At 39.3% G+C, this 22,230-nt stretch overlaps 1 protein-coding gene across 5 annotated transcripts in view; it reads left to right on the top strand.

The window, feature by feature from the left end:
* Positions 1 to 22,230, top strand: part of DCAF6 (DDB1 and CUL4 associated factor 6) — a 177,900-nt gene that overhangs the window by 45,199 nt on the left and 110,471 nt on the right. For all 5 annotated transcript variants that reach the window (XM_045001955.1, XM_045001954.1, XM_045001957.1 and 2 more), the window contains 4 exons: positions 1,654 to 1,746; positions 13,946 to 14,131; positions 18,167 to 18,280; positions 19,316 to 19,451. In XM_045001955.1, coding sequence (XP_044857890.1) covers positions 1,654 to 1,746; positions 13,946 to 14,131; positions 18,167 to 18,280; positions 19,316 to 19,451 — 529 coding nt within the window. The remainder of the gene's footprint in view (positions 1 to 1,653; positions 1,747 to 13,945; positions 14,132 to 18,166; positions 18,281 to 19,315; positions 19,452 to 22,230) is intronic.

Genomic DNA, 22,230 nt, shown 5'->3' with positions numbered 1-22,230 from the left:
TCCATGCAGGAATGAAAGAAATCAAGCAGCCATTTCACTTCAGGATGGTATCACAATAGTAATAGTTCACTAGGTATGCCATTGAGTCCAACTGCCTTTCCACATTTCACAGTTTTCATGGCTATTGTCAGCTCCTCTCTGTTGAGCTGCTCATTATGGACCTTACCGTCTCAGAGGAGTGAGTGAAGTTCCTGTTACTTGAACTCTAAGACATATTACTGTGAGAGTCCAAACTTTTGATTTTTCTGTTTTTTGAGTTTATTTACATCTTCATTTGTAATACTGTAATCTTGGGGGTTTTTTTAAGGAAAAACTTACAAGGAAATAAAATGCAAAGTGCTCCCAACCTGATTTCTTTCCCTACTGGAAGAGCATAATCACAGTCTTCTCACAGGAGAGATCTGGGAAGGTTTCTTCAGTACTATATGGGATTTTCACCAGGTTTATGAGAAGGTGTGGCAGCTGTGAGTGTGTACATGTTAGACAGATCCTGAATACATAGTGCTTTGAAGGTGCAATAATGAGAACATTGTGACCCCAGATTCAGAGCATTCTGTAGAATGCAATACATTCTAGGGAGTAAAACACCCAAATATGTCAAATTATAGGTACCGGAAACTCTATTGAAAGGCTTACTTTATCTGAGGGGACCCTTGTGATGCCACAAGGGACCAAAGAAGGCAATTCAGAGTCTAGAAAGGTGGGTGTGGGAAGGTGTCCAAAACCCGGAATTCTCTGTATTAGCCAAATAACTATTTTTATGAAAGAATACTGAATTTAGTCAACTGCTAAATTTTAAGTATCAATTTCCCAGTTAGCTGAGCATTCTAAAAGTACACATCTTAGCTCACATAATAAACTACAAATTAAACTCTGTTGCCTTTGGTATGCGCTTGCAGGGAGATGCAGGAGCATATAGTGAATATATGAAAAATGTTACAGAATACCTTAGCCCGAGTAGTGAGAGATGCCAGCGTGTTTCAAGCAGGTGGATTCTCATCAAACAATTTGTTAAAAATCACTGCTTTTTTTTATGCTAACAGCTCAGATTTAATGACTTAAGAGATCTTGTTGGAATCAACTGTTAGAATATACTTTTCAATGTCTATAGAAATATTGACCTTTTTATATTGTGTGTGTGTAAACTTTTTTACATTGATTTTAAGTTTTGATATGAATAAGAATATAGGTAAAAGATTAATTTCTTCAGCCTGGTATGTTAACAAATTTTTTCTCAGTAACACATTAAAGGCCTGATTTTTGTTTTTTTTTCAGTGGATGTATGGTTTGGCCTAGCCTTCACTCTTTGTGCAAGTTCGGACCTGAACACACTGTACACTTTTCTTTCACTATCAAATACTTATCAATTCAGATTCTCAACACCTACATGCACATTTAATAGAATTTTTGTTTGCAAACCCCATGACTTGCATGTGCAGGTGGCTAGCCATGGGAAAGCATGTGTGTGCAAGGTGAAGCCAAGTAGTGAAAATCAGGTCTCTGAACATATTTAAGCACCCCTATGTATTTTGAAGTTGGTTAAGTAACTTTATGATTTCATTTGCATATCTAGATATTTCTTGGCTATTTTATTTTCTATTTTAAATATTTTTCCTAAACCAATTAAAATTTTTGTTTAAATATTTCAAACAGGTGAATACAATTTGCTGGAATGATACAGGAGAATATATTTTGTCAGGTTCAGATGACACCAACCTGGTAATTAGCAATCCCTACAGCAGAAAGGTAAGTTTACTTTATGGATAGTCAATATTTTACAGTATTTCCCCAAAATCTGGCTGCCCTTGTTTTAAAGATCTCTCCTCCAATTTATAGGAGGGAAGCACTGCATAGCTATGGACAACTTATTAAGAGCCAGAGGTTGCACTTATAGTAGTTTACATAAAATGGAGTAGATTGCAGCTGCAATCATGGAAGCATGGCCCAAGGAGACTGCCCTGTTTCAGCATGGTTTACCATACCTATCCCTAGCACTAATTTTTGTTACATAATTAACACATACAAATTATAAATACACAAAATGCATAATACTTAATGCACAATGTAGTATGGACTGCTTATACATGAGATGGTACAAGTGCTAATCCCCATATATCATCTCTTCTGCTTTCATTCACTCCCTTCTCTAAAACTGGAGGCAAGGGAAAAGCTTTTCATTGGACTCTAGAAGTTTGAGAAATCTGGACTCCATTGGTTTAAGCTGGGAGTAGAATTCAAATTCTTGAACCAGCCTTCTCTGTTTTTTTATGCTAAGGGCTTGTCAATGCTGGCAGTTAACGGTGCTGCAACTTTCTCGCTCAGGGGAGTGACACTCCCCCTTCCCCCGGAGCGCAGCGAGTTGCAGCGCTGTAAAGCGCCAGTGTAAACAGCGCCCCAGTGCTGGGAGCTACGCCCCTCGTTGCGGTGGGGGGTTTTTTTTAGAGCGCTGGGAGAGTTCTCTCAGTGCTGCGCTATGACCACACAAGGCATGTTAAAGTGCCGTCGCAGCGCTTTAGCATAGCCACTGTAGATTAGCCCTTAGATATTGTTGGCATTAACGACTGCTGATCACAACTGTGGCAGTATCCTAGGAAAGAAGTGCTGTTAAGTAGGCAGTTCCCAAACTATTTTGGACTTTATAAGTAACAAACAGTTTAAACTTGTGTCTCAGCATAGAACAGGGATCAGCAACCTCTGGCACACGGCTCGCAAGGGTAAGCCCCTGGTGGGCCCGGCCGGTTTGTTCACCTGCCGCGTCCGCATGTTTGGCCAATCATGGCTCCCGCTGGCTGTGGTTCACCGTTCCAGGCCAATGGGGGCTGTGAGAAGCTGTGGCCAGCGCATCCCTTGGCCTGCGCTGTTTCCCGCAGCCCCCAGTGGCCTGGAACGGCGAACCACAGCCAGTGGGAGCTGTGATCGGCTGAACCTGTGGACGCGGCAGGTAAACAAACCCCTGTCCTGTCCTGTCAGGGGGCTTACCCTGGCGGGCCACGTGCAACAGGTTGCCGATCCCTGGCATGGAATGTGGCGGTGTTCAAATGAAGATGGAGCACTGCAGGCTGGAACCTGTAGTCTCCAGGAGCCTCATTTACTTATTAAAGTGAAAGTTAGGTAAGTGTTGTATTGTAAAATTCATTGGGATGGAAGTTGGCTCCTTTTAGAGCTTTGAGAATAATTGTAGGAGGTAGAACCTAGTATTTGTACAATGTTGATTTTTTTCTTCTGACATACTGATTGTGTTATGAATTTCCTTAAGTCAGGAAACTTATTAAATTTTTGAAGTGCAGCTGTAAAGGTACTTTAAAATGTTTGTGGGTGGCTGATGCCTTTTTGGTATTTTGGATGAAAGATATTAAATGGGTTAGTTCCTTTACATTTTGAGATGCTGTAAATTAAAAGTAGTAATAAGTATTCAAAAAGTATTACATTATATGTGGGGGAAATGGGAAGACGTTTGTATTAAACTAGGAGGAGCCGTGGGAGATGGGAAGTGCAGTGTAGATTTCTGCTCTGCCAAATCATCTGTCTTGTCAAAGGGGCTGTAGTGCAATGACCCTCAGTAAGTTACTGAAACAACTTTTCCCCTGTAGAAAAATTCTTGTAACTTATGACTGCATATCCTCTGTGAAAAACTATTAGGGTTTTTCAGAACAGATATACTCCATGGCACTTGTCGTTTTCTGAACTCATTCCCACCACAGCAGTGTTCCTGCCCAGCCCCCTCTTTTCTCAGAGGGGATGGGACCAAACACCAATAATAATGCTTGAAAGTTAATGTCTGTGTGGGAGCTGAATGGGGAAATAAGCAGTTTATAGGAGCATAGAGGCTTGGATGGGCAAGTGGAGGGACAGGAGTGCTTGCCTACGTAAGATGCTGTAGTGGGAGAATAGCTATTGGGTGAGGCTTGGGGGCCATGCATGCCTCCAGTCATGTCTTTCCCCCCCCATCTACCATTAATGCCCCTTGGCCTTAGAGAAATATCTTTCTCAACTGCTGGTGCTAGTCTGATAAACCTCTTCTGATTCTTTCAGACCAGTATTCATGCTGGCAAAGTACAAGTGGTTCTTTTGTGGAGTGCCTCAGGAACAGAGTTGGTAGTGCTACTGCTGACTTAAACTCAGTTGCAAGTCTCCCCTTTCCCCTCCCTCTTGTCATGTTGGGAGGTAGTGGAAGAGAGGAGACAATTACAGCTGGACTGTCTGATAGAAGCTGTTCCCCAAGGCACCTCCTCTAGCTGGTAAACCTCCTGTAATTCATTAGGAAGGTAGACAGGTTAGTCAGACTGCTATGGGGAGGAGGGAAGAAATTTCCCAAAGCCAAGAGGGATGTTAGTATGGGATGAGGTGAATGAACAGTTTTGGGTCAGAGCAAGAGATACTTAAATTTTGTTTAATCTGCAGTCACTATTGTATTAATACTTAAGGATCCGTCAACTTAAAAATCAAACTTCTGGTCTTCTGGATGTATTTTTCTTACATATTACTGCTACAATCAACAGCTACGTTTCCTATAATTGAAAGATCAGAGGAATTACTTTTTCTGTTTTTGATTTATGTTGTGTACAGCCAATTTTACTGTTTCCCCAATTTGTGTGGGCCTTTTACATAGCAACAGAGAGTGAGGTTTTGTTTTTTTCCTCCATAACACAATATCATAAAACCACAAAAGCCAGCAGGGAGATTTGAGAGTAGGTATGTTGTACCTGAAACTACTCTTAAAACTTAATGTTTGAAGTTGACTATATTTCAAATTGATGGTGATGTTTTAGTTATAAGGTGTGTGTGTAAGTGTATTGAAAACCACTGCTCCGTCTTTAGATCGGAGAAGACTAAGCTTTTCTCCATAATGGTAAAGTCTATTGGTTTAACTAAATCTATTTCAAAAACTGATCTAGTGAAACAAGTACAGATCACTAATGTAGAAGCACTTGATCTAAATTGATGTAGAACTGAGGCACAGAGTAAATGACTTGGCCAGTGTCACACAGGAAATCTGTAGTGGAGCTGGGAACTGAACCCTGATCTTTTGAACCTCCCATCCAGAGTCTTAACCACAAAGATTGTTCTTCTTCTCTTCTTGTGCGGTACAAGATGACACTAGACAGACAAACCAGCATACAAAAGCATAGAAGGTAGAAATTTGGCTGCTAATAGCAGGGCAACCCCTATTTTTATTAAAAATGCCTCCAGTTCTTTAATCCACACACAGTTGAGAAGATTTTGGTTTCTGAGAACTTGTCAGCAATATCCCTACTTAGTAAATAGTATGGAATTCAGTTTATATCCTGAAGATGAAAGTTAAGTTGACATATTTGAATCAGTTACTAGGAGGGCCAGATATAAAATCTGTTTTGATCCCCCTCAAGCAAAGAAAAACGTAGCAGGTTCAAGTGCAACTTTGGAACACAAAACTGCAAAGTATAGGATGGGATCTTATTTCAGGAAAAACCTGTAGGACGTCACCCTCATCTCCTCCAACCCAGCTTGGGGGTTGGGTGGCTGTTAAATTCAGTTTGCCCTCTTTTAATTTGTAAATTTGTACACAGTTTAAATCTGATGGAGTCTCTTTTTGGAAATATTTTAAAATAAAAATGATGCTTTGGAGGTGAATTCTGAAGTGGAGTTGGAGTAGCACCGCTGAAAGACTCTTAGAGTAAGCTATGGCAGTGTGAACTACTGTCTAGGAATAAATGTTAAATATTTAAATTACCCAAAAGCCAGCTGCTGGCTTAGCCACATAGTTAACCCACTGCAAAGATGCTACTATGCCTTCCCAGAGAGACTCCTTCCCACTCCTACTTTCCTTTTAGTCTGAATCTCCTACCTGCATCCTTGGAGTTCCTGATCCTGTCTGTTTTTCTACTGGTTGTCCTGCAATTATGTTGATACATCAGAGGGCTTTGAGTGCCATTCCTGCTGTGATTTACAGATGCAAAGCCTTTTGAGCCACATTAATTTCACTTCAGGCAGTGGATGAAAAATATACCTAGGAATCTGGGATGGCATTGGTGCTGTAGGTAGTGCTGAACAGTGGAAAATACACATTGCCTTTTTTTCCTTTAAGCTTTGTACACCGAGAAGTGGAAAACTCAAGTCTGAGGGGTATTAATTTCTAGCTCCAAATCAGTATGAAGACTGTAGTATTGCACAATATTCTAGGCACTTTACAAACATTGGAATATTTTACAGGCAAAAGGGATCAGGGCTTTTTCTTTTTTTAATGTCTGCAATTGCTGCTTTGCCTACCCACAGTTAGTTTCTGTTCTTAAACCTGTGACTATTTTTGTTTTTAAACTTCTCTGGTGTGTTAAAATACTGTCTGAATTTAGTTTTTTATTAGGTTTCTTAGATGCATGTATTTTTTTAACATCCTATATTAAAAGTTCACCCCTTGGTATTTATTATATTACCATAATTAACATTAACCTAATACTATTCATTATAATTGTCTTCTCTTGTTGAAACCCTCTCCCCCTATTTACCATTAAGAAGTGTCCTTGTGCTTTTCATGAAACAAAATGGGAGTCTGGCAGCCGAGCAATTGTCCTAGTGCCCTCCCTTGAGTCAACAAAAATGTAATCACTGCCATTCCAAAGTCCAACTCCATTCGAGTCCAGTCTGGTCCCAAGTCTGGGTGATGTCATTGGCCAGAGTCTCTGAGAAAGATCTTGTTTAATTCTGGTATTGGTGAGCAGTGAAGATGGATTCTGTGAGGTATCGCTAACTCTCATGGGTTGGAGTCTTTATATGTTGCCACTCTGAGAAGAAGCTGGAGTGGCCTGCTGGTGGAGTGGGAACACTGGGGGCTCATTGTGTTAATTGCTGTGGCTGGATGGGGAAAGCAGAAGGAGGAATCAGTAGTCATGTTCCTCTTTTCCCCATCTGCTGCTTCAGATGGAAATGAGGCTCTTAACAGCCTGCACCCGCTTTTAGAAGGGCTTTTAGAAGGTTAGAGCAAGGATGGCAAGTCACGACTCCTGCATTCTGTTTTGGATAAAGAATTTACCTCACTATGTCTGTAGACCCATCTATTAAATGCAGATAAAATTCTTTGGGATCATCAATGAAAGACTATTAAAATCCGAAGCATCTTTGGATGTCCCACACTTGCTGCTTCTTGAATGTAAGATTAGAGTACTATCTCAGTATTTAGGGGGATAAAAATCATGCAGTGAGCTCCTCGGGATGGTCTGTGCCTCTGTTTGGAAAACACCTAGCAGATTGTGCATGTTACTAAGAATAAAGTCCAAAAGATTTGCCACATTTTAGCAGCATAGTTATTGCTAATGCATGCTCCTAGTACTAACCCTCACCTATTCCTCCACGATGTCATCCTGATTTCTATTCTTGGTCTCCCCACACGCCTTAATCCCAGATTTCAGTATTAGGGTTAAGCCATCATGTTAACTTTTCCATCACTTTGTATAGGCATCTTTCTTAAACCTTCCACTATTGTACTGCTAGTAGTACAGCTCATAGCAGTATTAGATGACAGATAAAAAAAACACCTGTTACACTAGCATGTGTACTGTTGCTACAACTTGTGGAACTGCAGTGGTAGGAGATTTTAAGAGTGTAGATGAGGTCCATACATACGGATCTTGTCTTATGTAGGCTGTTTGTTAATTATATTTTGCTGCGAGCCCAGTGTAAGTTTACTCCTGGGGGAATTTTGCACCACTGTGCACATGCAGAATTCATGTGTCCCGCAGAATTTTATTTTTTTCCACAGAAAATACATTCTGCCCAAGAAGTGTTGCAGTTTCACCTTTTGCTCGCCAGAGGCCACTGTAGCGCCATAACAGCCAACAGCATGAATGAAGCAGGCTGTTCTGGTGCCATAGTGGCGTGTGATGAGCAAAAGGTGGAACTGCAGCACTTCTAGGGCAGAATATTTTCTGTGGGGGAAAAATGTTGTGTGCGCGGATAGTGGCACAGAATATCCCTGGGAATAGAAGTTCATCACAGCACTCAGCATGCAGAGCCAGGTTAGGGCAGAGTGGGGCACATGGGGCTGCTGGGGTCACAGACGGGTTCAGGATGGCTTGTTGGGGGGACAGACTGGGAGTGCGGGCGTAGGAGCTAGTGGAGTGACAGTGTTGAGCCAGAAGCTGAATGGAAGTGGGGGTGCAAGGCCACATGGGGATGGGGGAGGGGACTGCAGGGACACATGGGGATGGGGTTGCGGGGACAGAGGCAGATGTACCTAAGTGAATGGAAGAGGCTTGGGATCGGATCAGCTAAGGTCTGCATGGGGGAGGCTCCCCAACTCCCTAACAATGCTGCCCCTTCCCTTCCTAAAAAAGCCTATTTGATATTTTTCACATCCACACCCAACAACCCTCCAGGTTCACTCCAGCCTCCTTCCCTCTCCCTCAGCTCCTCTGTTACCCCTGACACCCCCAAGCATTTTCACTGCTTCTGATGGGTGTGGGAAATACAATTCTGTATTCTAATTTAAATGAATTACTCAAAGTTCTGTATTAATATGTCTAGCAAGGAATCTATTTGTCAATATTTTTTTTTTACCAGAATCTTTTTTTTGGTCTGTATTGCTACAGACACACTTGCTGACAGATATTTTGAAATAAATTACCAAAATAATTGAAACTGGCATGATTATATTGTGGTGTTTTGGCAAATAAAATATCCAGAATTTTAAAATATTGTGTGCAGAATTTTCATTTTTTTGGCACAGAATTCCCCCAGGAATAACTGAAAGGTTGGTGGCTTAAACTTTGATTCATGTCTGTCTGACAGCTTGCAAATTGAAGGCATTCAGTTTGCATTGACTATTCTTCCCCACCCCAACCGAGAAACCACTTGAGTTCCTACAGCTGCATGTATCTAGTATTTCAAAATTAGTACAGACTTACTAAGTAATATGATGGAACATGAACTGAAGATGCAGCTGATGATGCATGCCAACTTGTGAGTGAGAAATGTTAAATTTTTTTGCTCTCTGGAAAAAAATAGTAGCAACATAATTTATCAATTTTCAGGTAAACCCTGAAAAAATTCTTACAAAAAAGAAACCAGGTAAAAACACTTATATTGCACTATTTCACCAGGGCTAACCACAATTTAGCAAAATAAAAAGTGAAACCAAGATTTTTTTTAATTTAGAACATATGCAGCTGATAAAACGTGTAATCAAGGGTAAGCCCTCTTAATAGTTACACAATATATCTTGGGAGGATGAAAATGTGCATACATAATAGAATTCCCTGCCAGTCCAGATGGTGTTCTAATATAATATTCACTTAGTTTGAATGGGCCATATGTTTCTGTGGTTTGAGAGACCCAGAGTGAAAAAGAATGTTACTAAGTTTTCTAATATAACTACAAATCCTAATGGAAAAGGCTCTCCTGATTTTACTTATTCATGGGCACCTGTGATGAACTCTTCTGAGTGGGATCTTCTTTTTTTTATTCTGCTCAAGGCAAATGGTACTTAAAACTAAGAACTAATTTTCTGTATCTGAACATTTATTTGTATTAAACAAGAGACACTACACAGCAAGAAAATTTAGGTTATTTAAAGTCTAGCTGAGGCAAGAATTTTATGAGATATGAGGGCAGTAGATGTACACTAGGAAAATGTTCGAATTTAGATTGGGTTTGTCTAGCACGTGTTAGCTAAGACCAACCTAAACTCAACCACTTTTCCTAGTCATATCTCGTGTTCATTCCACTCCATCTCTGGACCTAGGGATTTGTAAATAAAACTGATGACTTCAGTTTTTACTTTAAGTAAAATGCCTGAATGATAGTATAGTGAAGAATTTAGTTACAATGAATAAAGATTTTAGTTTCACTTAATAGGAGCTATAATTTAAATGGAATTTCCAAAAGAAAGTTTATTCATCCTATATATTGCTGCTAGAAGTAGAATATTTATAGTTAAGAGCCAGAGAAATCAGCAAACCAGCCAATTGCTGTCTGATTTAGGAATTCTGTCCCAACGTTTCACTGTACAATAAGACACAATTTAAAGTTTTTCCCTTCCATTACTCCCGTGTCAGTTGATTTTCTGTGCAATATATAAGCAATTTCAAATTTTTGAATGTGAAATGTACAATATTTTGATTACCCATCAACTCCTGTGGAAAAGGTCTGAAGTATTTCAGGCCTTAATTTTGCCTAGGAGGCCAAATGGTGCTATGAAGCAAGCATTTTGCTGCTGGTTTTTTTTTGTTTGTCTTTTTTTAAAGGGGGGGGCATTGTGGTGGCTGGTAATGAAATAGAGCTGAGACCCACATATTAAATCTTTTCTCCTTTTTCTCTGCTTGTGCATAAATAGCTTTTGTGACAGGTGCCTCTAATTTTCCCATTCTGTCAGCACAATAAAGAGAGCAGCAAGGGATATATGGGGAAGGGAAGGGAGAGGCTGGAAATACTAGCCCTTGACACTGTTACCATAGAATGCAATCAGAGACAGGGAGGGAATGGCATTGTTCAATCCCTTATGGTACTGCTGTACATGAAGTGTAGCTGGGGATGAGAGGGACTGGGACAGATGGGGGTGATGATGAAGCTGAGAGCTTCCTTCAGTGAAAGTATAGAACAGTGCTGAGAGCTGCACATACTCATTCTGCTTTTTCAGCCCTCTTGGGGCAGAATCAGGAGTTCCCCAGAGTTTGAGTGCAGGCACAGCCCCATTGCAGAGCTTCACGTCAATTTCAGAATCAGCACCAGGGTCTCAATGGGAGAAATCTGAGGTAGAGGGAGGGAGGGGCTGATCAGCTTTTGATTGCAAAGAAGGCACTTTAGTAGGGCCTTTGACCAAGGAAGAAAGAGGAGTAGGGCTGGTTGTGACCTGGTGAAGGGTATAGTATATGACTCAATAAGGGATGGGGAGGTGAGAGGAGAACAAAGGGAGGCTGCATTCCCTTTTTGGGGAAGGAGTAGGGGAGCAGTGGTGGGCATTATCATAGAAGATTAGGGTTGGAAGAGACCTCAGGAGGTCATCTAGTCCAACCCCCTGCTCAAAGCAGGACCAACCCCAACTAAATCATCCCAGCCAGGGCTTCGTCAAGCTGGGCCTTAACCTCTAAGGATGGAGATTCCACCACCTCCCTAGGTAACCCATTCCAGTGCTTCACCACCCTCCCAGTGAAATAGTGTTTTCTAATATCCAACCTAGACCTCCCCCACTGCAATTTGAGACCATTGCTCCTTGTTCAGGCATCTGCCAGCACTGAGAACAGTCTAGATCCATCCTCTTTGGAACCTCCTTCAGGTAGTTGAAGGCTGTTGTCATCCCCTCCCCACTCTTCTTTTTTGCAGACTAAATAATCCCATTCCCTTAGCCTCTCCTCATAAATCATGTGCCCCAGCCTTGTAATCATTTTCATTGCCTCTGTCGGACTCTCTCCAATTTGTCCACATCCTTTTTGTAGTGTGGGGCCCAAAACTGGACGCAATACTCCAGATGTGGCCTCACCAGTGCTGAATAGATGGGAATAATCACTTCCCTTGATATGCTGGCCATGCTCCTATGTCGTTACCGTTCTTGGCAACAAGGGCACACTGTTGACTCATATCCAGCTTCTCGTCCACTGTAATCCCCAAGTCATTTTCTGCAGAACTGCCGTTTAGCCAGTTGGTCCCCAGTCTGTAGCAGTGCTTGGGGGGCAGGGATCACTCAGTGGCTTGAGCATTGGCCTGCTAAACCCAGGGTTGTGAGCTCAATCCTTGAGGGGGCCATTTAGGGATCGGGGGCAAAAATCTGTCTGGGGATTGGTCCTACTTTGAGCAGGGGGTTGGACTAGATGACCTCCTGAGGTCCCTTCCAACCCTGATATTCTATGATTCTATGGGATTCTTCCATCCTAAGTGCAGGACTCTGCACTTGTCCTTGTTGAAACTCATCAGATTTTTTTTTGGCCCAATCCTCCAAGTCATCTAGGTCACTCTGGACCCTATCCCTACCCTCCAGCATATCTACCTCTCCCCCCAGTTTAATGTCATCTGCGCATTTGCTGAGGGTGCAATCCATCCCATCCTCCAGATCATTAATGAAGATGTTGAACAAAACCGGCCCCAGGACCGACCCTTGGGACACTCCGCTTGATATCGGCTGCCACCTAGACATCGAGCCATTGATCACTACCCATTAAGCCCCTCGATCTAGTCCGCTTTCTATCCACGTTATAGTCCATTCATCCAATCCATACTTTTTTAACTTGCTGGCAAGAATACTGTGGAAGACCGTATCAAAAGCTTTGCTAAAGTCCAGATATATCACAATATATGATATGATATACCAGATATATCATAACTAACAGAGAAGTTGTTAGGGAATGGAGAAAAGCCTCATATTATTTAGTTTGTTGATTTTTATTTGGGAGCTCAGATATGATTTGTAGAAGCAGCAAAGAATCCTGTGGCACAGTCTATAAGGTGCCACAGGATTCTTTGCTGCTTCTACAGAACCAGACTAACACGGCTACCCCTCTGAGATATGATTTGGTGTGAAGTCAAAAATATTTCTTTCATGGAATGTGAGGGGAGATAATCTATCAGAACCACCACTTATTTTGGGCATTAGCTGTGACTGAGCTAAAGCATCTCAATATAATGGAAGTCGCCCATTGAGATCTCTTCCTTTGGCAGCAGAGCTCTGTGGATTTGGTGTTGAACTCTTCGCTCATTTTAAACAAAATTGAGCTCTGAGGTTGGTTTTTTTTTTTTTTTACATTTCTGTTTATTGAATTCTTCTGAACGTACCTGAATAAAGAGGAGAAGTGGTGAAATAAAGTGAATTGATTGGCTCTCTGGATATGTAATATATAGTTGTATCCATATCTTAGAACATGCAGAATATTAAATAATAGATCGTTAGCACTTTCATAAATCATTTAAAAAAGTTTGAAGTAATGCTTTTAAAATACAAGGCAAGAATTTACAGAGAAACTTGATTTCCATAAAGCTTTCTTTGATTAAGTTAATTGGTGGAAAGCTTTAGAAGTCCTTGTCATATTGTAAACATCTTGTGCTAACATGAGAATGAGACCATGATTATTAAAAAAATGAAATTGTCAATCTGGTTTCATTGTCAGAGGTGGGAGAAATAAAGTAAATCAAAGTGGAAAAGCACACGTAGCTTTTTAAGTTTGTTCAGTTTTAATATTCTAATCTAAAGCGGGTTAGGAAATGAAAGTATACAGAATATTTTGCCACAAAATATTGAGACCATATAAAAGATTATAGTAAAATAAATACATTGCATTTACATTGCTAAATTGTACTGTGTATGTATGAATTTAAAAAAATCATTGCTGAATTAAATATGCGTCATGTTAAAATGTTTGGTAATAAACTAATAGTCAAGTCTGGAATTTTTGGTGTCCTACAGTAGTGAGGTTAAGTTCCAATTTAGAAGTAGAGATGCTGTGAAACCCGCCATAAAACTTTTTAATGTGATTTAGCTCTTTCATAATTTGTGCTGTTTTACCTTTCGGATGACTTCAGGAAAGTACATTTAAAAAGTCAATAGTGTGCTCATATTAGATTTCTTTGCTCCCTTTAGGTCTTCTCAGCTGCCACTGCCAGCTGTCTAGTGGCTCATTACCAGTTAATGTAATTCTGCCTCTTCATGTTCCAGGATTAGTGTCCAAGAGTCAGAATCTTTAAAATATAGGTACTGGCTATTTCAAGAAATACTTGTAGGACAGTGGTCTTCCAACTCTTTCATTTCTCAGGCCATTTTGAGGTAGAGTAAGAAAGAGCATGTATATGCCTCTTGTATACCATTTTATCTCCCAATCCATTCCTTTCTCACAGTTTCTTTGTTCTATGGATAACAGACTGTGTACATTACTGGCATTCCATACTCTGGAACTTTGGGATTACTGACTGAAAGTTTATTTTATTTTTCCATGCATTGCTATTTGTTTTGAAAATATTAACCTAACACAAGCCTTTCTTGTTTGCTTTGTAGGTTTTAACCACCATTCGCTCAGGACACAGGGCAAATATTTTTAGTGCAAAATTCTTACCATGCACCAATGACAAGCAGATTGTGTCCTGTTCTGGAGATGGAGTAATTTTTTATACTAATGTTGAGCAAGATGCTGAGACCAACAGACAATGCCAATTTACGTGCCACTATGGAACTACCTATGAGGTATTGTATATCATCTCTGTATAAAAGCACAAGATTTATTTAAGTCAGGAAAAACAGATGTTGGTGTTGATATTAGCCAGGATTTCAGTCTGACAGTGACAACTTCATTTTTATGCTTCACAGTCATTTAAACTAGTTTCCCTTTGATTTGTAACTTTTAGGGGTCATTTCATATGTAGAGAAATAAATTGTCCAAATAAAGGAGATTCTAAAGTCAAGTATTGTTAAGGCCACTTTCCCTGCAACATATATAAGCAGATAGCAACAGATACATAATAGAGCTTGTTTATCTACAGATTAGGGGGACAGATAGTTTGTATATCATTTTTTATTAAAGGGAGAGAAACAAGGTCTTTACTGTACTAAGGTAAATATAAATATAAAATCAATAGAACTTAAAACTTCATGTCTCAAGTTCCGTTCTTCCATTCTTCTTTGTTTTTAGTCTTACATGATTTCTTGAGCCTGTTACTAGACTTCATCAGTCTATTGTCCAGTCATAGATACTTCTTTAGAGAGTAGAGTCATGATATTCCTTTTTCAGTTTTATTGAGCATGATGCTCACAACATTTTGGTTAAAGTATACATCCTATACAAAACTTCTGTTTTGTAAATTCCACCATGACTCATTAGTTGTGCATCTGTACCAGGCAGAGTTATTCTCCACACACTGAATGATGCAACCTTGAACTCTGACCATGTACAGTTGTTAGAAATGGGTATCTGGTAAATGTTTGGAATATTGAAGAGATGGCATTGAAGTAGATGGTTAGGGGCATGGCTGTGTTTGACTTGTGTTAAATTAATGCTAATGGAGGGAAATCTTTTTGTTCTTTAAATAGAAATAGCTTGTAGCATTTATCATATTGGGAAGTTATTGATTTGTAATGTTTTTAATTAAAGTTATTGGAAGATATTTCTAAAATCGCCTACAGTTTGCTGAAAATCTCAACCACAGTGTTTTTTCAGTAGTTGATTTTGTTCAGAGTTAGGTTAGCCTATTTTGTGTAGAAGTGAGGGAGATTGCAGCTTGTGTGTTGTCCTTGTGGATACAGATGAGGTAACAGAAAAGGTGAAGGTGAAATCATAGTTATTGGTTTTCAGGATAGGTTGAGGATTTAATGAGTGATTCTGACTCTTCTGTGATTCTGCCGGTGGTATATGCACTTCAGCAGCTTTTACTATTTTCAAAACAGTTCTTTGATTAAATATATGTAAAATACTTTTGGATAGAAAGGTACTTTATAAATGTATAATTTATTTAAATATTATTACTCTACTTAAAACCTGTCGTCTTGTACTTGAATAATGAAGCAGATGAAAAGTTGTATAGCACAGTGAGCACTGGTATCTTAGATCACTGAAACTTCAAAGCTCAGCAGAGCAAGTAAGAGTAGTGCTGGGGAGAAAAGAATTGATTTGCAGATACAACTTGGAATTAATGTATGTCAGTTTGTTAGATACTTCATCTCATTTAAAAGTACCGTATTTTTTGACCATGGGGAAAAATGTGTTTAAGCTGCCTGAGTTTATTTTTCAACTGTGTTTAATTGCCTCATTATATTAAAAATAGAACTTTGTCTCATTAGATTATCTAAATAACAAAAGCTAATATTATCTGCCTTCAGGTACTAATTCTGAATTAAACAGTGGGACAGATTTTAGATAGGCTTCATAACTTGGAGCTTGTGGCAATTGTAGACCATGACTGACACACCTCACAGTAAAGAAGCTTGTGGAAATTCATGAGCACTGTGCCATTGTTTTATGAAAGACAAGTTGTGGGTGAAGAGGAATGGAGTATATTTTTGAGAGTGAGACAGATGCATACACAAAAAGGGCCTCTGGAGACTGGAGTATTTGCAAAAAGGGCCTTTGGAGACTGGAGGCAGTTCAAAAACTATGAATAGTCACTACCAAATACCAGACATTGTCGCTATTCACATTAATTCTATTTCAGAAAGAGAGTATACTTCTAAGGATAATTCCTACCTTCATATTTCCAGTGTATCAAGATTTTTTTTGTCCAGCTAAATTTTTTAGATTGATAATTTAATGATCGCTAGTTATATACAATATGGTATTAAGGGTTAATATTTATGAAGTCATCCCAGGTTATAGCTACTGATATGTATTTCATTTTTTAATAAAAAGAAAAGAAACCCCTTGCGCCTTACAAATTACAGTATATTTAATAGTGAATTATAAAATACTGTACTGTTACCAATATAATCAGAATTAAACTACAGCATTTGAAATAAATGAATGTGCTTCATTTGTGCTTCATTATTACTTTTGCCTGGTGTTTATTCATCTATGGCCTGAAGTCAATGGAAAAACTCCTATTGACTTTAATGAAAGTAGATTCAGCCTGTTACTTACTAATTCAGTAATTTACCGTGTTTGTTCTTGTCAGTAGTGTGAAAGAGTGAGGTGCTGCTGCACTTAACTTGTGATGGTCTGGTAGCTGTTTTTCAGACATTGAACTCCTAAAGGGAAGGGTACTGTTGAACAACAAAAAATGTTGACTGGAATAGTAATTCTAGGATTTCTAAACTAAACAAATTTGATTACTTCATTTTGTGTAAATTAGTGGCTTGAGATACACATATTCAAATGAAAGATGTTTACATTTTCCATAAGATATTTTTTAAATTTTCTTTTGTATATAAAGAAATAAAGTGTGTGGTCATATCACCGTTCACATGCCTTCACCCACCAGAGGTGGTCTGCTCTGTAATATTTGGCACTTCTTGTTCTATATATTTTATGGAATGATTTGTTAAATGAATCTGGACCAGTGATTAGTTTTCTGGGAACACCCTTATTTGGAATATCACTACATCTTTGTAGGGATTGATGGCTTTCCTGAGATCAGCAATATGGTGTAATAAAACAATTCAGTGAAAGTAAAGAAAATATTGATTAATGCATTGAAGGATAGGGAACAATAATAGACTTCAGTTCATTACTGTATCTTGCGTGGAAGAAGCAACTTGATTGGAGGAACAGTGCTGTTAAGTATTTTCTTGTGGTTTGTATGGGGATGGATTTTAAGACTACTCTGGGGTTAGAGTGTTAAAATGTTCTTTTGTTGCATAATAGAAAACAAAATGAACCTGTCTTGTATTCTCACTTTAGATGCTAATTATTTATCTAATAACTGAAAATATCAAGTTTGTGCCTCATTTATGCAATAGGCAGTGTAAGTGTTTCATAGAATATTAGGGTTGGAAGGGATCTCAGGAGGTCATCTAGTCTAACCCCCTGCTCAAAGCAGGACCAATTCCTGGATCTTTACCTCAGTTCCCCCAAATGGCCCCCTCAAGTATTGAACTCACAACCCTGGGTTTAGTAGGCAAATGCTCAAACCACTGAGCTATCCCTCCCCCAAACCACCTAGCCATTAGCCTTAGCTTTCAGCTAAGCCCAAACCACCTAGCCATTTCCCTCCCGATTCCTCATGTTCATTGCCCCTTAAAATGATGCCATAATAAATGTCTTATGTCAGGAATGCAGCTGTTCTGCATAACTTTGTCCCTCAGGCGCCCCAGACAGCACATTTCTGTAAGTCCTGACAGCAAGAGACATGCTTTAAATCAATCTCTTTTTCATTTACTGTGGTGTTAGAAGATCAGACAGGAAGTGATGTCATCTTCCCACTCCACCCACACCTCCCTTGGCATATGACATCATTCTCATGATTTCCAGCTCTGGCTGTGTTTTGAAAGAACTCCTTTAAGCTCTGTGTTTAAACCATATTTAGCTTTTATCCGCAAGGGACCCTTCGTAGTATTTGTGGGATTTAATTGCTTATTTCAGCTGCTGGAGGACTATCTGTAAGGTTGTTTTAATGACTGTAATACAAACTATTTTAAATTTTCAACTATCTTTCACTTTTGATTATTTTCATAGAAATCTTGAGTGCAATTAAAAATTACCCTCTGATTATTGCTCTCTAATATTAAAGGCTTTATACCCAAAATTATATTATTTCTTGAAGTATTAATGGTACTGATTTTTTTTCATTGCAGATCATGACAGTACCAAATGATCCCTATACTTTCCTCTCTTGCGGTGAGGACGGAACTGTAAGATGGTTTGATACTCGCATCAAAACAAGTTGCACAAAAGAAGATTGTAAAGATGTAAGAACCAAATGTTCCAATAAGATGACCGAAATATAGGGCTATAATATTAATATTAGAATCTGAACCCTAATAAGGCTTCTGAGGGCCCCGATTTGCTGACTGAGGCATGTGGTAGGGATTACCATGGGGCCAGAAAAGAGTGCTGTTTGGACTCTGTACATCTGAGGTACATTTATGAACCTCTGGTTTGGTTTACTTCAAACTTGGTAGAAAAATTCCCATGGAGCCAGAAAAATTCTACCTTGGCCTTAGACCTAACCTTCCAAACTTGAGGCTGTGATGGCTTTTTTTTGTGCATTTTTGAGGTGGTGGTGTAAATTGAGCTTATAATGGAAGCTCAGCTGCAACTTTAAACTGTCGAGCAGCCTCTGTAAAATAGTGGGGTAATGAACATATTAGACCAGATTAATCACTGGTGTATCTCCCTGGATGGTATTAATTTCATCCATAGTGTTTGGGTCCCAGAAAATATTTGGTACTCATCTGGATAAAAACTGACCCCCCAAAATGTGTGTTATACTTACTGTCTCCTTGGTACCCATCTCTTCTGTTCTGTTTTCTGCATTGTGTTCCATTTTAGGCGTTGATTATTTTTGGTCCCCAATCTTGTTAACTTACTCTTACTACATGACATTCCTCTATCCAATTAACTGCCCATAAATAAAATCTATTCTAATCCTTTTGAATTAGCTTAGACACTTCCTTCCTATTTGCAATTCTTTCTATTCACATCCTGGTTTCTTTATATTTAAGAAAATCCAAGCATTTGTTAGCCCTCTCTACCCTTAACTGTTAGCTTTTTTTAGGTTGAGATAATACTGTTTTTCATTCTCTGATCATTTTTGTCCATTGCAGTAACTCTTCCCTGTAATACATTTACCACCTATGTGTATCGGGCCATATTTGGTTATCTCTTACAAACATGATTGCAGTACCTCGTGGGGCTGCATCTTTTTTTTTTTTTTTAAGTAGTATTTTACTTCAGATGCTTAGGAGCTATTTTGTAAGTGCAGTATCTTTGTTTTATTCCAGGATATTTTAATAAACTGCCGACGTGCTGCCACCTCTGTAGCGATCTGTCCTCCAATACCATATTATCTTGCTGTGGGCTGTTCTGATAGCTCAGTAAGAATATATGACCGGCGAATGCTTGGCACAAGAGCAACAGGTGGGAAATAAACATTAAGTAAACTTTTCTAGCAGCAGACAGTTCTAGTTTGTCTGGTTTATGACTTAAGCTTAGTTTTATGTAAGATCTAGGCTTTTTAAAAAGATTGTATATTGGATATTACTAAAAAGTACAGTAAAGCCTGCAGGGAAATATTTTGAAAGATTAATTGATTATTTGCAAATAAACAGTGAATGCTATTATTAAGGTGGCCAGAGAACTTCCTGCAGGTCAAATGCAGCACATGGAATTCTATAATGTTTCCTAGGGCTTTCTTGGAACATGCAGCACACAGAGCCTGGTTCCAGTCTTTATTCAAGTAATTGTTTACAAAAATAAACCACACTGGAGCATTGTTTGATTGCACCTCTAGATGGTGCATGCCACATTTCTCTAGTAAAAATGAGAGCAGGAACCATCTCAGTGACATGCAGATTAAATGCATCCATGTCAGCCCTATGTTTGAGTGCTTTTGCTTCACTAGAAGATAATGTTTCTTGCAGAAAGGGATCTCGTGAAGTTTACAGACTCTCGTAGCAAATATTTAACTTCTCAGTAGTTGTCACTGTACCTGACATACTAGTTGCCCTAAATATTTGCCTAAAGTTATTACCAAGTTTCTAAATTTAGATAATTTGTGTTGAGATCATTCACTCTAAAGAGTGGGGGTTGTTGTCTGGCTAGTTGGAAAAGGTATGTGCCCCTTTATAGGGCTGGAGAGCCAGGGAGTAACTTTCTGCTCTAGCTGCAGAGGAGGTCAGAGTGGCAATGCTGACTCATCCCCCCAGGTGACTGAAGAGAGGGAGGGACTATATTGGTCCATGCTGGTGCAGAAAAAGCCCTTTTTTTTTATCTGGACCAGGTGGAGCAGCACCCTCTCTCTCACCCATGGAAGTGATGAAACACCGGGGTTGTCAAGATCCGCTGTGGGCATTGCACTAGTCACTCGTTTCTCAAGGGGTTGGGAAGGAAATTTTCCCTCATCGCCAGATTGGCGAATGCGAGGTGGGTTTTTTTGGCCTTCTGCACAGGGGACTTGAGGGGCTTAGTTGGGACAAATATGAAACAGGAGTTATGCTGTGATGTCACAACTCATTATGTAAATGTGTGGCAGATGTCAGCTACTCCACAGAAGAGTTATTCCCTCCTCCCCCTAGAGCCTCATTTGAGCGTGGGGGTCGGGGGGATGGTGAGAACTCAGCAGTGGGTTGGCTGGTGACCAGGATCAATAAGGGGGAGGGCTGACAGAAGCCCCCTGGGTGTGTATTGAAATGATCATGGAATTACTTGAACTGTACACTTTTATCTGCCAGGTACTCCCAGACATTTAAGCATAAAGTTGTGGCCTAATTAAACCACATCCAGTGTCTCCTGTCCTTCCAGCACAGCCAGACAATGACTGGAGTATTTAATACACTGTTTAATTATAAAACTGTTTTACCTTAGGGATGTGATCAACACTTGAAACAAAGATTTCTAATGTAACTGTTATGGAAATTAAGCTGGCCTTTGGTTTGTGGAGTTCTATGAGAAGTAAGATATGCAGGGTCAAACTACTATCTTCTTAATGGCACTGTGGCTGGTTGTTTGAGAGTTTGCTTGCAGGCCCAAAGGTATCAAATGCCTAAGACAACCAGCATGACAAGCCATTTTATGTTTGCACTGAAGTCTCTGCCACTTCCTCTCCTCTCCTCCACAGATAGTCTGCCTGGGTATTTCTTTGTTGTGAAAATTGAATGAGGATCATGTGTAGGGGTCTCACCATGAAAGCTTGAATCTAGTCCTTACCTAGATAAATCAAGTACTTTTTGCTTTCCTCTAACAGACAGTGAAGGGGGTGTGCCTATGTACATGCACTTATGTGTAATATACCTTGATTGTGTAGCAATATCTATAGTCAAATCTGGCACAGTGTTTTCATTCTAAGACCCGATTTTCAGTTGCTCAGAACTTTCTGAAAGCTTGAGTTATTGGGATGAAACTTTCTAGTCCTGGTCTTTGCCCAAAGCGATTTTTTATTTTTAAACATTAGAATCATGAGGAAAATTTTGTTCAGATGTTTTGGTAGAAGTAGGAAAAATACTTTTTTCTCACTGTAAAAATAAAATAAAAATTATAACCTTTTAATGAATGGCTATATGGTCAAAACAGTGGGCAGCAGAAAACTTAGACTTTGACAGGGAAATAGCCTTTAGGGCAGAGACTGTCTCTTTTAATTTCTCAAACACCATGCAAAGTAACAGTAATATATACATATTTAATACATTTATTTTTTTCTAGTACTTATGGGTGGCAGTGCAGTCATCCCAAATGCATGTCAATAAAAATTTTATACTACACAATATCATCATACTGTTAAATACCACATTTCATAGAAGCTTATTTTAAAAATATTTTAATTTCATTTTTTATTGCTACTTTTTTTTTTCAAATTTCTGTCTTCAAAGCATTGTTGCCTTTGTTTTGAATTCAGCTGTATGGACCTGTAAGGGAGAGAGGGAAAATGACAAACATTAGACATTTATATAATTTTTCTGTGCAGAATATAGTGATTTTAAGGGCTGGCACACCAGGACTGGAAGCAAATGCTATGTGTCATTTAAAAGCAGACGTCTAGCTCATCTGCTGTGGTATAAAGAATCCATTATTATCGCTGATACATTGAGACAGTACATGCTGAACTTGTCATTATTCTAGCACTGAATATTGTCAATTGCAGGCCATTTTAGTTTTGGAGAGAAATCCATACATGGCAGAAAAAAGAGAGGTCTGTGAATGA

The sequence above is a fragment of the Mauremys mutica genome, chromosome 1 (genome assembly GCF_020497125.1).
Source record: "Mauremys mutica isolate MM-2020 ecotype Southern chromosome 1, ASM2049712v1, whole genome shotgun sequence".
Taxonomy (NCBI): domain Eukaryota; kingdom Metazoa; phylum Chordata; order Testudines; family Geoemydidae; genus Mauremys; species Mauremys mutica.
Note: the sequence above shows the minus strand (reverse complement) of the source record. Positions and strands in the feature narration are given on the sequence as shown.